This window comes from Alexandromys fortis, unplaced genomic scaffold (genome assembly GCF_014885135.2).
Source record: "Alexandromys fortis isolate MF-2015 unplaced genomic scaffold, M_Fortis_MF-2015_v1.1 scaffold_24, whole genome shotgun sequence".
NCBI classification, from domain to species: domain Eukaryota; kingdom Metazoa; phylum Chordata; class Mammalia; order Rodentia; family Cricetidae; genus Alexandromys; species Alexandromys fortis.
The window spans coordinates 6,634,876-6,650,896 of NW_026067906.1; the positions used below are offsets into that span (position 1 = coordinate 6,634,876).

Here is a 16,021-nt window from a genome sequence, read left to right on the forward strand (position 1 = left end):
GAGGCAATTACTGGATTATATCAAACTTGGGGGGAAAAAGTGAACTGAAACCAATAAAGATGCATACCCTTGACAAGGCAAAATTATTCTCGTGCCCCCTTCAAAATCACGGAAAGAAGTTCAGAAAGCTGAGGAATAAAACAACCAGTGATGAAAATCTTGCTCGGTAGAGAAAGGTCAAAGAGGGCACTCTATTTCAGGGAGGATCAAAGGGACCTCATTTTAAATTCTGCTTGCAGAAGAACAAATCGGCTTTTTTTTTTTTAAACGGTGGCAAAAGACCAAGCATGTAGATGACTCAGTAAGGCAATGCTCCAGAGGCGACCATCACTTACTCTGTAAATGGAAGGTAAGAGCTGCTTCATTTTCAGCCTGTGGAAGACAAAGACATCATACACGGCTGAGACCGCCAGGACAGTCACTCCTTGTTCCTTCCACAACATACTGCATCCTGCACACAGTCCAGTCCCCAGGAACCAGCCCCAAGTTCTGGCCGAGTAGCCTCTCGTAGAACAGTGCTTAATGTAGCAGAGCAAGGAGAGGAGGAAAAAGAGACTGGCGCCCACATCTGCCCGTCCCACGATGCCCGCCACTGCCTCCGTATGAATGGGGTGAGACGCGAACATCAAGCCGGCCATGAAAGTCCAGTATCCATCCCCGAGAAGGACCTTGGAGAAGCGTGTGAAGAGCCCGGTGACAGTCGCATGCAAGAGGACATTGACGAGATGGTAGCTCCAGGGATTCAGTCCTCCGATGGCGTGGTTCAGCCGAAAAGAAAGAGTGCAGAGTGGCCGGTAGGACTTGTGGCTACCACTGTGTGTTAGAAGAGTTCCCCAGAAGTCATTGTAGAAAATGTGTGTCCATGGGGTTTCTGGGAGCAGGTCCTGATTAGTCTTGATAGCACGGCTGAAAAATAAAATGTATTAAAAATCAAATGTAAAATATATATCTTAAAGGAAATTGACATTGATGAGATACTCTTCCTCAGAGACTTGTTATTATGTTTATAATAACAATATTTATAACAACAAGTCAGGGATCTCAGTACACAGAGGTTGAACCCAGACGTTCCCCTAATGCCTGCTAAGGCTACAGTGAGGGCTCCTTTGCTATCCTGAGAACCTGGCCCCTTGGTAAGCATAGCCTTTGAAGAACAAGTGTTCCACGGGTGCTTTCAGCCTCCTGTGGCAGCCCCTAAATAACTGTTCCAAAACTCTTCTGGAACTCTGTTTAAAAACACAACCTTTAGGCTCCTGGTTAGCAGCTGCTTGTGACCCTGTGTTCTTAAGATAGTACAGGTGCTGCTCCTCTTTGGTTGGGATGCATCTAGATCCAGCATCAGCACCTCCTAAAAACAAATAGGTCATCAATTGTGTCCACGCTGCTGGTCTCTAGGACCAAAGAGGAGCTATAGCCAAGAGAGCTGGAGAGATAGAGAGATGATAAAATGGCTCTCTACCTACCTAGTGTTACCTGCCTGAATTTATTTATACTACAGCCTTTCCCATTTCTGCTCTCACCTGTAAAAATCATACTGACACCTCATTGTCACCTTGAATGTATTTCCGGGATTATATGCCTCATACATCCATGTAAATGTCAAGGATGAAGGGCCTACTGTTTATTGCTGTCTGTCAAGCACTCTGGTCCCATTGGCTATATCTTCTCATTTAAACTCTGGCACAACACTGACAAAATCTTGCTATTATCTGATCTCTTACTATCAACATCCCTCAGGTGAGGAAATTATGGCTGAGAAATATAAACTGGCTCAAAGTCATGTGTGTTTGGAATAGAAGAGTATCATGGTTTGTATTATTTTCACTATTCTGTGATTCCCCAAATGTAATCTGTATACCACTGTGGACATTTAAGTAGACATAAAAATGGACAAATGTTAATGGTTCCGTCTGTTCAAATGTCTGTTTGAAATAAAGATTATCTCATCAGTCGTAGAATTTTAGCAACCCTTGTTCCGAACAGCACTGATGAAACTGTTAATGCAATGGTGGCAAATATTAAATAATCAAATCTGTGTTTCATTCAGAATATCCAGGGGATAGATAAATGGTAAAGAACCAAGAAGAAGAAGGGAATCTTTCGAGAGTAAGGAAATGAAATAGAACATAAGACTGTTGGGATAAAGGGAAATTAGAATGGAAGGGGCTAAATGGGGAGAGAGGTGGGAGGATAGGACAGAGATGGGAATATAGGGAGGGGCTGAAAAGCCTTATCAAAACCTACTACTGTAGACGTTTCACAAAACATGTGTGTGTGTGTGTGTGTGTGTGGTGTGTGCTGTAGTGGCAGAAATACTTTGTTAGCAGAGTAACTTGGATTTAAAGGCCTGTTCCATGAGATAAAACCCATACCTGACACTCACAGTGATGAGTCCAAGAACTTCAGAGAGTGTGCACAATACCTTCTTCAGTGAAAGCTGGACAAAATTCTAGCCAGAGAAAGGGTAGTTGGTACAACCAAGAGTAATTTTCAACTGAGAGTGGCCGGAAGAGGGAAAATCATTTCTCCTCAATGAACTGTCACTGTTTACATCAACTGCAAATCAGTGAAGGCCTCACGATCAGGAGCAGCTGTCCAGCACAAGTGACTCCATGACTCTGTGTGTATGTGTGTGCACGTGTGTGCACATGTGTGTGTGTGCATGTGCCCATGTATGTGCGTGTATTTTCTTTGTTCTGTTTTACTTTGGTTTGTTATTTGAGAGAAATGTTAAGTTGGGCAGGTAGAAGAAAGGATCTGGAGGAACACGTCAGGGAGAATATGATCAAAATGTATGATTTTTAATGCTTTCAAAGACATATTAAATAATAAATAGCCCCAGGACTGTAGAATCAAACGTTGAAGATAGAATGTGAATGACTCTGTTTAGAGGATTTCTCTCCTGGGCTACTGTAGTTTCTGGTCAACAAGAAGACATCTGGATTACTGTGTAGCCCTGCGACACATACTCTCTAATGACAGAGAACTAGGGAAGCACATGAGTCAAAAGGTAGGAGGACTAAAACGCTCCAGAACTGGAGAACTCTCTATTAGTCCAGTAGCAGGGCAGCCTGGGCATTTTAGAAGCTGCAGAACACATTCGTGATGGGAAGCTGGCCTAACAATACAGCCCTCTAGTTCTTTCCAGTTCTGCTATCTGTTGTGAGATCAAAGACCCATCACATGAATGTTTTGAAAGGTCACACTGGAAAAACCATGGACTACAAGGAACAGCCTTGAGTCTTATTTCTATAATTTCCTGACTGACTTAGAAAACATGACAATACAACAAATATCCAAACAGATTAAGAACATCGTATGAAGGAGAGCAGCTAAGTAAAAGGGCAAAAGGAGTATTACATGGGGCAGAGATGACTGACCAGTGGTAATGTTTAACTATGCCTCTAACTGGCCCCCCCAATAAACCTATCTGTTTCTGTTTCTCTGATACACTTTTACCTTGAAACAATTTGAGGAACACTTATAATCAATCATTTATCTTAAACACAGTGAAGCAGAGGTCCCATGCGTATCACTGGGACTTAAGAGCAACTGACACCTTTACGTTATCAGCTGTTAGATTATTGCACAAGGTTCAAGGTAAATTTTTAAAATAAAGTTCATCATAAAGTCTAGTAGACAAATTCTGTAATCAAGTAAATGAGGAGTGAAATTTAGAACAAAAGAAAGGCTATCAGTTATTGTTAGTTCTCTATTCTCTGCCCATCCTATATTAGTCCTTTATGTACATTATCTATTTATGAGAAGTAATTAATGTTTCTAGATGTTTAATACAAAGACAAAGCTATTAAAACTATGTCTTAAAATTGCACAATAGACAATGAGGACTACTGAGAACTCAAGAACAATGGCAATGGGTTTTTGATCCTACTGCACGTACTGGCTTTGTGGGAGCCTAGGCAGTTTGGATGCTCACCTTACTAGACCTGGATTGAGGTGGGTGGTCCTCGGACTTCCCACAGGTCAGGGAACCCTGATGGCTCTTTGGGCGGATGAGGAGGGGGGACTTGATCGGGGGAGGGGGACTTGATAGGGAGAGGGGGAGGGAAATGGGAGGCAGTGGCAGGGAGGAGGCAGAAATCTTTAATAAATAAATAAATTTAATAAAAAAATTGGACAATAGAAAGAGTTCATTGTTCCCCCCAATATATAAGTTTTCCTCTTTCAAAGTAGAAGGCTTTGAGCTGGGAACATGGTTCTCTTTTATATTTCCCTTAATGTTCAACATGGTCATGTGATTAACTTTGATCTACTACTTCCAGAAAGTATATTAAGAGGAAACTATTAATCTCCCTCCTCCCAGGCACCTCCTTTTGCAATATGGACTGCTGCTGAGAAGAGAAGAAGCACACAGCTGACCAAAGTAACCAAAGAAGGACAGTGACCCGCTGTCATGGTAGACACTAGCCCTAAGTTAACTGTCCCATTTCTCTAAGACTACATTGCCATTTCTCCTAAGCTATGAGACTGTGAGTGTCACCTAACAGCAGCAGCTGAGCCAAGACACAGCCATATCCTTTGTTAACAGAAGACCGACGACATCACAGTTGTTCGGTTTTCCATTTTGATTTTTCAAGCCTCCGTGTATTGACTGTATATGAAATGAATTTCCATATAAATTGGCTTTTAAAATATTAGAAACAGATGTTTTTTTCTGGATCCATTAAATTAAAACACCCTGCTATGACATTCATCAAGACTCTAACCCAGAAGTAATTGCTTAAGACTTGATGGGGTATAATTAAAATTTAAAAGAAATATGAAAAACTGACATACTGCCAAACAGTGTTGTCAGAGAGCGCAGATTTCAAGTACTTCTGAATCAAACTAGACTGGCTTATGCTGGATCTTAACATCGACAATGGCGTGCGGATATCCAGAATCAATGCAGAGCTACTGACATGTCCCTGTTAGAGCCCCTGAGCTCAGGACAAAGCGCTCTGGGATGGGGCCCTGCTAAAATAGTCAGGAAAGCTGGGAAATACATTACTTAAGATAGTGCTTCACCCTGAAAATGGAAGGTCCAGGAAAGATGGAAAACGGTCTTCCCTGACCCCGTTATTCAATATTTGTTCAACTCTGTAAAATCTTTCAAAGAAAAAAAGCGAAATTAAGCAGCCTGAAAAATCCATTCAAAGCAGCTGGAGTGTCTTATCATGATAGGAATAAACCTAGTTACCTGCAGCAAGCAGAGAAAAACTTCATCTACCTCCCCACAAAATGAGGACTACTGATGTGTCCATGTTAGAGCCCCCGAGCTCAGGACAAAGAATAAGATTAATAAGTCAGAACAAGGAATAATATCAATAAGTCTTATACTTTCTCTAGGGAAGGGGCTCTGAAGCCCAGTCACAAATTTATATACTGTAATGAAAAACAAAACAAAACAAAAAACAAGCAAAAAAACCTAAGGGACTAACAATGTCAATAAAGCAAAATTGGAAGAGCAAAGGCATACCTCACTTCTGTGTCGAACATACTAGAATGAAGGAGACACTTGCATGATGGAATTGTCTAACATGTGCCATCAGCCTAAGCAGGACTTTAACTGATGACTGTTAGGACAAAGGATGATGGACTATAACAAAACTGCACTGGACTTTAATAAATAAGCCATGTCACACATGCAAGTCAGTGATAAGGGCTGCATTGTGACACCATTCAACCTCACATTAGAGAAGACGGATCAGAGGGACCTTAATAAAACTGAGTGAGCTTCAGTCAGGACGAGAAGTACTCATCCGTCACTAAGCAAAATAGATTTTGATCCATTTGCATTTTCTCCTATGAGACCAAAATAGAAACAGCAAAAACAACGTCTGCTATTTCACAGCTAATGGGACACCTTCACGCAAACCAGAATTGCACGTCGGTCTTATTCCTGAGGTTGCTTTTGCATGAGCTGGTGACAGAAAATTTAGAAAGATATTAAAGAATCAGGAAAAGTCCCATCTGGGGAAAGTGGGCAGGTGGGAGGTGGGGGACAAACTGACAGAAGGGGAAGAGCAACACTTATAGGCAGAATTCTCTAAAGAAGATGGGACCAGAGACTGTCTTTTGAAGCAAAACGATCCAGTCTCTCCAGTTGGCACAGAGGTCTTAACCTGCTTCCAGTTTTGTTCATTTGTGGCTCAGTTTTGGCTGCCTTGTGATTCTTTTCTCTCCCCTACCCCTTAGGAAATGTTGATAAAGGCCAGCATGGTTATAAAGCAGAAGGATAGTGTGTCACCATCACATCAACTGTTGTTGAGTATGTGTTCACGCCATAAGACTTCCACTGGCTGACCCTTCCAGTCGCAAGTACCCTCCCAAGACAAGACATGACCTAGTCCATCAGAGCAGAATGCAGCTTCAACCAGCAAAGGTATACTCCTCGGCCATTATTGTGTTGAAATGGAAGTAACAGCCAAGCCTTGAAGCAGGGGGAGGAGTGAGGCACAACTTTGCAATAGGCTAAAATTTGTTTTATGAGAGAGAAAAGGACGAAAAACAATGCCTTTTGTGAACAAGCCCTGCTTCAGCAATATGCAAGCAGAAATATCTATGCTGAAGCAAGAGAAGGTAACAAAGCCTAGGAAGATGCTTTTGAAGATGCAGCACAGTAGAAGAGCCCTTGCACAGCATACAACAAGGCTTTGGGCTAGACTCCAGGGCAGAGAGAAGAGTGGGGAGATGAAAAAAATATGTTCTGGATCCGACTGGACATATACTGACTGAGACGACAGTACGGTATGCCTTTTTCTCTCGGTACCTTACTACTCTCTTTTATAAACTAAAAATAACTGGACGTGCCTTGTCAGGTCACTATGAGAAATAAGCAAAAAGTAAACACCTACATGCAACACTTTTTGTTGCATACAGCACATATGTAAATGACACGTGTCCACGCATCCCACTATGTCCGTGTAAAGTATGTGCTTGTGACACATGTATACAATCACATACACATGGACAGATATATCCTCTGTGCCAGCTGTTGTCATCAGGACCACCACCAACACTAAAACAAAATACTGTTGCTAGTGACACCACCAACCATGGTGCTTTCAACACCCCCTTAGATTTATAGTCCTCAGATTCTAAAGATCAAAGGTATGAGGATTTCACTCAGGCTTCTTTAGGCTTGAGCTGGTGAGATGCTTGCTGCACAGACCCGAATGCCTGACCATGGCGGAAGAAGAGAGCCTGCCTCCCAGATATTGTACTCTGGCCAGCACACACACACACACACACACACACACACACACACACACACACACCATAACATCCAAGGGTACACTCATATACACATCAATACTCACATACACAGTAAGTGTTTATAGCACAGAGGGCAACTTTGTGAACTTGCCTTCCACTTTCTACCTCATTCATGAGACAAGCTCTCTCTTATTATTGCTTGGTTTGGGAGGGTGTGGTTTGTTCGTCTGTTCTTTGCTTTCGCATAAGCCAAGCCAGTCGCCCAGCAAGCTTCCAGGGTGTTCTCCTTTCGATGCCGCCCATTTCCCAGATGATCACTTGGACCATAGATACATGCTGCAGAGGTCCCAGGCATCAGACTCGGATCATCGGGTTTTGACCTGCTGAGCCGCCTCTCCAGCCTCCGGACACACTACATTTCTTACTGGCCACACCTATGTGGAAGGGCGAATACGGGAACCATGGTTTCCCTACTATTCCAGATGTACAGTTTGCAGGTAAGAACAACCCTTCTTGGCAAAGTTCTGATAAGGAGTACATCAGGCAATGTTACTTTAATGTATAACAGAAGCGCTCACTGTTTCTTCAGACTTACCCTTGATAGTACAGGCACCCTGTTATTTCCTTTAGAAAACAGTTCTGTCTCAGGACTCAGGGTCAAGGCTGTCCTCAGAACATGAGGAAAGGTCTTAGAATTCTGTCCTTCGGTGTACCACAAGTTCTTCATCTCCACATCTGGCCAGACAACTGAATGAAAGGTACGTGGACCAATCGGAGTCAAGATGGTACCAATAATCCACTGAGAAAGGGCCTCTTATTTCAAGAATGGGATGAAATCTTAGGGCAATTTAAAGGCATGGTCTGTCTGAGAGTAAGGTCAACTTGTGTTATCAGAAACCAGAGTGACCAGGAAAAGGGATGCTTCTCTGTATAGTTGGATCCAGCTGTGCCTAAAGGCAACAGATGGACCTTAGTCATAGAGATGTTAGTCTAAGAGATGTAATCAATAGTGCAATGTAGCAGCCCATTATACAGTTATCACATAACACTGTGCTTGCTCTTTTCATTCCTTATATTTAGTACGACCGAATCCACACAGAACTTTCCCAGCAACCATCTCCATCTTCCTCTGGCCCCATAAGGAGTACTAACATGACTCCATCACTGAATTCAAGGTTGTAAATGAGGGGCATGTCTTTTTTACTCTCTTCCTCTTTTTTCAAATTGTTTAACGATACTTTGAGGCTTTTCACCACATTGAAAAAGCCCATGAATCCACCTTTTGTCTATTTTCTAAAATCCTTGTTTAGGCCTTCATTATTTCTTGCTTGCGCTGCTCAGTGTGCTGACAGAATTGCATGGCCATTGTACGCGTCCTTCATTAGCCTATCGGTCCCCTCAGGAAAGAAATAATGTCTTTTCTCCCCAGTGACCAAGGTAGCTTAGGCATGCAATAAATATTGTTAAACAGAACTCAATGGTTATGCCTATTGCCTGCCTTCTTACTTTGATCCATTATGCATGCAATGAGCTAAAAAGTTCCAGAAATACAACACTAACTCCACCTTCACTCTCAAAAAAAAAAAAAAAAAAAAAACCTTATCATGTCCTATCTCTTTTCTATAAAAAGAGGAAGGAAGAAAGGGAGGGAGGGAGGGAGAGAGGGAGGGAGGGAGGGAGGGAAGAAGGAAGGAAGGAAGGAAGGAAGGAAGGAAGGAAGGAAGGAAGGAAGGAAGGAAACTTTATAGATAGCATTCATGATCTCCTAGGTCAATCTCGCATTACCTCTACATAAACACGCAATGTCATTGAAAATCTGCCACATCTTTTCCTTGGCTCAAACCATTTCTTGTCTCCTAGGCCATATGGCTTGCTTTCCGCCAATCATTGCATCTTTCTAAATATGCTTTGCTGCATTATTGCAGCATGCTAATTTTGAAACTACATGAAAAGTGCTTCCTAGTTCCTGCGGCTGAATTTGCATTTGTCTTTGGGTACCAGTGCATTCCCGTTAGTAAAACTAACTTCTTACGACAAGTTCCAGGGATCTTAAATGGGATGATATACAAGACATGTTTCAGAAGAAAATGGGAGGAATGTGTGTGTGTTAAGAGAGGCACACAGGTGTGTTTAATATCCCGCTTTTCCTTTCCCAGTAGAATATCATTGTCCAATAAAAAAAAAAAAAGATTGATTCTGTCAATTAAAGTCTTCATTTGCCAGGTTATTCATCTAGCTTGTAATGGGCTAGGGACTTCAAAGGGCAAAACAGATAGAAGGCTGTGTGAAATAGTAAAAAATCCTGACTTTGAGTAATAGCAGCCTAAGGGATGAAGCAAGTAACGTCCGGGGAGTTTCGTGGCAGGGTGGTAAATCCACCGCTAATAAAAATACTAACAGCTAGAGTAGAACATAAACCAGACGCCTGCCATTTCGGAAGGTCAGAAACTCGCATCAGGAACGCAAGCCTACATTCATGGAAAGAAGTTAATGAAGCAGCGGTGGAGCAAGGGATGTGTTGCCAGAACTGCCGTCAGTCGTTCCAAAACCCACAGAACAGAAGAGAAAGTGTGTCGAGTCCGAAAAGGAAGGAAGACCTTAAAAAGGAAGACCGGACCAGCAGAACCATCAGCCGCTATCTCTTCTGGGGCTACTGTCCCCAGTGACGCCCCAGGAACCTTAATGGGAGACTCGCTTTTCTTTTTGGAGCATCCTTATCTCCCCCAACACACTGTTAACGCCTCAGAAACAGAAAACACATCTTACTCATGTTTTGGAAAATAACATACAGTAGGTGTGTCCAAGCCATACCTGATAAACTCAGTTCTAACTAGCGATGACTAGTACGGGGAGCTTTGTTCAAAATTGTTTAAAGTATTGAGGGAATTATCACTTTCATCAAAAAGTAGTTCAATCACTCTGGGCACTAACCTTTGCTCACACAATGATAATTAACTGTGAAAACCCATCAGGTTAATTGGCTTAACCTAAATGTCTCTGGCACTCACTTGCCACTTAACCTATAATGCCTTCATTAAAGTCCCTCTTTAGGGATAAGCCATTATATTGAGAAAGCTCCAGTTAATATGCAAATACTTGGCTAACAGTGTAGGGGAATGAAGAAAAATACCATACCATCTCGGTCCTGTCTTAGTTTGAGGAGAAGTGATGTATTTCAGAATCACACAGCGCAAGGACGTTTTCGAGAAGGGTACTCTGCTGTCTGGGCAGGGATGTCACTAGGTCCAGGGGCCAGGGGAGGCACTAGAGCCAGGCTGTCATTTATCACTACAGCTGGACCTGCTTGTTCATTTGCTCTTTGATCGCCTCCAACTAGACTGTAAACCTGTCAAGGTCAGAAATGATGACTTCATAAGCAACTACCACTTCATAAATTCTCACCATCCTGCTGTCTGGGGAAAAAAGGTCACAAGATGTGAGAAAGAGCCTGTTTCAGGGCGAAACACTGAAGGCTGGGTGGTGAGGGGCCTTCACAGGGAAGTAGGTGTTTGTTTATTGCAAAGGTAAATCTTGCAACTAAAGGAGTCTATTCTGGCGAATTTCCCTCCCATTCCTTTGAGAGTTTTTCCCATAGGCCATTACAGGACATTTACGGTCTGGACAGGAACACTAATCCTTTCCTACCCAACCACACAGTCCTCCGAAACTAGAAAAGGAAATCCATTTAAAGATGGCCCAGGCCGAAGTGAAACCCACACTGTTGGAGATTATATTCCCACAGTTAAGGCAACTCTGTCCTCATCCCGAAAACATGTTCCTCAGCACTCTTCCCTTCTTACAGGGAATAAGGTGAAGGAAGACGCTTTACTAAATGTTGTTGAAGAACCTTTAATACTCCAGCTAAAACAACGTTGCCATTTCGAAATTTCACGTCAATGAAAGCTGATCATTTAAGTTCAAGCTGCAGTTAACCTGAAGATGTTTCTAAATGTTATTTACACGGAAGCTATTTACCAAGATAACGGCAAAAGGGAACAGCAGGAAGATATCAGGAATAGTGTACTCCAGAAGTTTAATTCCACTGATTAAAAGAATCATCAGCTCAAATATTATCTTATGCTTTGAATTTTATATGATGAAGAATATTTCCTATTTCATTATTTGGTCGTTAAATGCAATCACACCTTCCTAATTTATCAAGGGGGCAGTGCACGCATCTCTTTTCCCGTTTTTTAAATTGATTCAGCCTCCATTAAAAGCTTTAAAACTACCCCGCTAATTTTCAAGAAACTGATAACTGCTTTGAAGAGGCACTTTGAAACGTTCTCATTATCAAATCAAGTAAAAGAACCATTTCTGTGTACTGGATCATAGCCATCATGAATTTGTCAGTAGGTTTTCATACCAAAATAAAGAGAGCAGGGGAAGCCAGGCATGTGGTACCCACCTGTACTCTCAGCACATGAAAGGCTTCACAAGCTCACAAATCGGAGTCTAAGCTGTACTACCACTTTGTAGCCCAGGCTAGCCTTGACCTTATTATCACCCTACTTCTTCCGCCTGAGTAGTTGGATCTACATATTACATAGCATGAGTAGTGATAAATATCTCATGTTTTATTTACTTGATTTGACATACCACAGTATGTTTCCATTACAAATGCCTTTTTAAAAATGTATTAAAGAGGGCTGGAGAGATGGCTCAGTGGTTAAGAGCATTGCCTGCTCTTTCAAAGGTCCTGAGTTCAATTCCCAGCAACCACATGGTGGCTCACAACCATCTGTAATGAGACCTGCAGGAAGAATACTGTAGACATAATAAAAACAAATAAATAAATATTTAAAAAATTGTATTAAAGAGTGCAAATCAATATTTGTAATTTTTCTAACTGAAAAACAATATGGTTGGGCATGGTGGCACATGTTTAATTATACTATTCTGCCTACCGAAGCAAAGACAACACAAGTCAGAGGCCACAGATGATATCTTGTCTCAAAAGAAACTGTGGTATGTGTGTGCGCATGCATGCGCGCCATGTTTAACTACCTAAAATATATTTAATGCTTTCTATCAAGCACCGGATTCTAAAACAGAATGTAAGTTTAACCAGCAGACTCCAACATCTCTGCTTTGAGCTCAGTCTTGTCCTGTGAGCGTGTGAAGAAGACAGAAAGGCTATCTTGGTACTCCAGGATGTGGGCATCCAAATACACTCTAAGCAAGCATGTGTTGACCACTGAGAACAAGCCCTGTCGCTTAGAGCCTTAGTTTTCAGACATTAAGTTGCTGTTCAGTTTCAGAAAAGATATACAGAGATACTGACAAATGTCCCAATCTTCCAAGGATAGTACTGCTTTCTTTTAGAGAGTCACATCTTTGAGGAGGGTTCCTGGTCTTCACACCTTGGGTGAAGAGGAAACATGACTGCTGGCTAGGGTCAGGCTCATGGAACGCACACCCTAAACCCAGCCTGATCATGAAAGCTAGGAACGAAGTTACTAAGAGGAAAAACAAAAAAGGCCTCTCAAATAGCAGTGTCACAGACAGGAAGCCATACGTAGTAAATTATCCAGATGTTTGGCTTATCTGTGCACCTTCTTTTTGTCTTCTTTGAAGTGAGTCTTAACCCAGTCACTTTCCTTTAGCCTCACCTCTGCTTCAGCCAAAAAGAACAGCCAAGAAGCTGATTTCAGCCAAGTGTCTGCAATGAGCCTTCACAATTTAGATTTTAAAATTTTCCCAAATGGTGCCAATGTATCCTCATAGGTATTCTAGCTATGACATTATTTTGTGTTTATATCACTTTACACGTTACAAAATGTGCTCGTGTTCAACACTGCAGCACCCACTGTGGCTCTGGGTCAGCGGATTCAGACAGCCGTGGATGTGAGAACTGCAGAGTCTTGCTGAGATTTGGTTCTGCAAATTTAGCGCTGTCTCCAGACTCCAGGGGGGAACCCACTCTTCTATTGCTCTGCCTAATACAGGCTGAGTGAGTGATTTCCTCAGCTCCCGTAAATACAGAAGATTCTCGGTACTTCAGAAGGTGACACACAGAAATAAGGCTATTAAAAATGGTTATTGAATGAAAATGAGACTTCCAGAGTCATTTATACCAGATATGACTGGTGTTCATGTAAGATGTTGTGGAAACTGGGAGAGACACCAGGGGTTGGGGGCTGAGTGGGGAGGGGGGCAACAGAGGAAGGATTCTGTGAGGATGCATGAAGAATGGGTCTTCTACAAGACAGAGACTTCAAGAGAAGGTAGGGCTGCTGGCACCTGGCTGGGAAACAATTTCCAACCTCCAAAACTGTGGGAAAAGACAACTCTGTTGTGTAGGCTACAGGTCTGGGTGAATCTGTAATGGGAGCGCTTTCATACAGTACACAGTAGGGCAGCACAGGGACAAGAAGTGGCGTCTCCACTCATGACCCTTTAACTTGCCGAGTGTCAATATATTCATACCCAGGTTTTATTTCTCCGACACTGCACTAATAACTGTGTCTTTGCTAAAAGGTTGAAGTTTGTGAATAGAAATAGGGGTTTAGGAATGTGTTTCGTACTCAGGCCAGAATTGACGCGAGTCTCTACCAGGGAAAAAGAAGAATCTCAATCCTACCAGTGAGACCAATAACAGAAGGACACAAATCCTAACCAAACAGGCATAACAAAATGCCAGTAGTATTTCGTATTTGCACTGAGATTAACAAAACGTACAGAGTGCGAGAATTATCTCATTTTCTCCTCCCAATCAGACTACAAACCCAAGAAACTGGGAGAAGTAAGTTAATGAGAGAAGAGGCTCACTAATTAAGAGGTAGAAAAGACAGGAGTGTGGCTCTCCAATCCACTTTATCTAACTCTCTAAGGAGTCCCTGTTCCTCCCCATGGACATAAATCTCCAGAGAAAAGTGTTGGGAAGGCCATTCGAAAGTAAAACCCTGAGCTATTACTGCATTTTGTCTGGAATCCATATATCTGCCCTCAAGACTCAATAAAGCTATAAAAATGCTTTGTGCCATATTCTTTTAGTTTCTGCCTTTCAAAGAGAAAGTCCTCTTAACACCAAGGAATCATGGAAAACGTGAGTCAAAGGAAGGTGTTAGCTGTCTTCCAGTGACGGGTGCGAGAGGCAGCCTCATGAGAGCCCTGTGCTAACCCATAATTTCATCTTTACGAAATCTAATAGAAAGCATATTCTAGCAGAGGTTTGAGTGTCTGCCTCTCTTTTCAGCTATAAAATAGTCGCACACACTCACACATACATCTGAGAAAGATCAGACTTGAACATATTGCCGCAGCACACGCACAACATGGGAAGCTTCACCAGGATCCCTTGTGATGACAGGATACACAGACGTCCCGACAATAAAATCAGCCTCACAGCTAAGTCAGAGAGTCTTTTTTGGACACGAGAATATATGAGCCCTGATGAGAAGCAGGCAAGGAGGAAAAACACTCACATTTAAAACCAGCACAGATGAGCCTACACGAAGTACCCAAACATTTGGTCCACAAACCGCCAGCAACTCTCTAATTTGTCATGCGAGGCAAGAGATATTTCATGCAAAAATGAAAACAGAAAGAGATATTAACTTCACCATTAAAATTTACTGCCATTCCAATATGTAGTATTTTCTGATCTGAGATGTCAGTCCCTGATGAAACTTTAATAATCAAGGAATAAATTAAATTCCAAGAAGCCCTGATGCTTTTTTGTTTGTAACCCTTTAAATAAATCACACTGTAGGCGCTCAATTACATGTGCTAAGTGTTATGGGAAAATGATCAGCTAGCTCCTTTAGATCTTGAGTTGTTAACAGACAAGTTATGGAGCACAAGCATGTGTCTTTAAGAGCAGCAGAGTGAGAGGCAGCGTACATTATATGCTTTTGTTGATTGCAACTACATATGCAGTCGTATGAGGAGCATCTCTGTTTAGCATTTCATTTTAACTGCCAAACCGATAACCTAAACTCCCCAAGCAAGACTTGAGATCATGTTTACTCAAACTTGACCACGACTGCAATTGGTGTAGACAATTTTGTTCACCCCCACCATTGCCAATAAAACTTTTTCAACCTCCAAGTAACTGTGCTAATTAAATAAATGCACCAGGCATGAAATGAACAAGCAGAATCTATAAACAAGAATGGAAGACAATATTCAATCAGAGGAATCTAAGCATAACAGATCTCATTTTCATTCATCTTTTATCTGAAGCAACTTCTCATATTCACGTTCAGGGTTAAAAACACACGTCCTCGAACACTGCAGAGTTAGCCAAATCTTGATTGGAATCATCCCTCTTGGACTCATTCACTGTGATTCCCCTTTCTCATCTATAAACCATTGCTGATGAAGGTTAGCTAAGATAACTAGGTCAATGCCAGGGCCTGATGCCTGATACACAGTGAGCACTCAATCAATGACTGTCGTAAAGCTGGAGAGATGACACAGCAGTTAAGAGCACTGGCTGCTCTTCCAGAGGACCTGGATTTGATCTTATTGTCCACATGGCGACTCACAACCATCTGTAACTCCAGCTCCAGGGGATCTAATGCCCTATTCTGGCCTTTGTAGGTACCAAGTATACACACGGTTAGCTGACATACATGCAAGCAAAACCCACATTGCATATGCATTTTCCAGGAAAATAAAGGACTACCCTTAGGGTCCCACCTCTTTATAAATGATAACATTAGCCAATGTCAGAGCACAAAAACAATATCCACAGCAATCTACCTCTGCCAGGATAGATGAATGTGAAGTTAGGTGGGGTGATCAAAAACGGTCTAAAGGAAAGAAGAAAGAGTTACAAAGTTTGAATGTCAGAGAC

The 16,021-nt window shown here is 42.1% G+C and overlaps 1 protein-coding gene across 3 annotated transcripts in view; it reads right to left on the minus strand.

The window, feature by feature from the left end:
* The window catches only part of Tmtc2 (transmembrane O-mannosyltransferase targeting cadherins 2), a 392,468-nt gene that overhangs the window by 236,953 nt on the left and 139,494 nt on the right, over positions 1–16,021 (minus strand). For all 3 annotated transcript variants that reach the window (XR_007590635.1, XM_050135588.1, XM_050135589.1), the window contains exon 2: positions 336–906. Coding sequence is in view for 2 of the 3 variants with exons in the window: in XM_050135588.1 (XP_049991545.1) it covers positions 336–906 (571 nt within the window). In the remaining variant the exon portion in view is untranslated. The remainder of the gene's footprint in view (positions 1–335; positions 907–16,021) is intronic.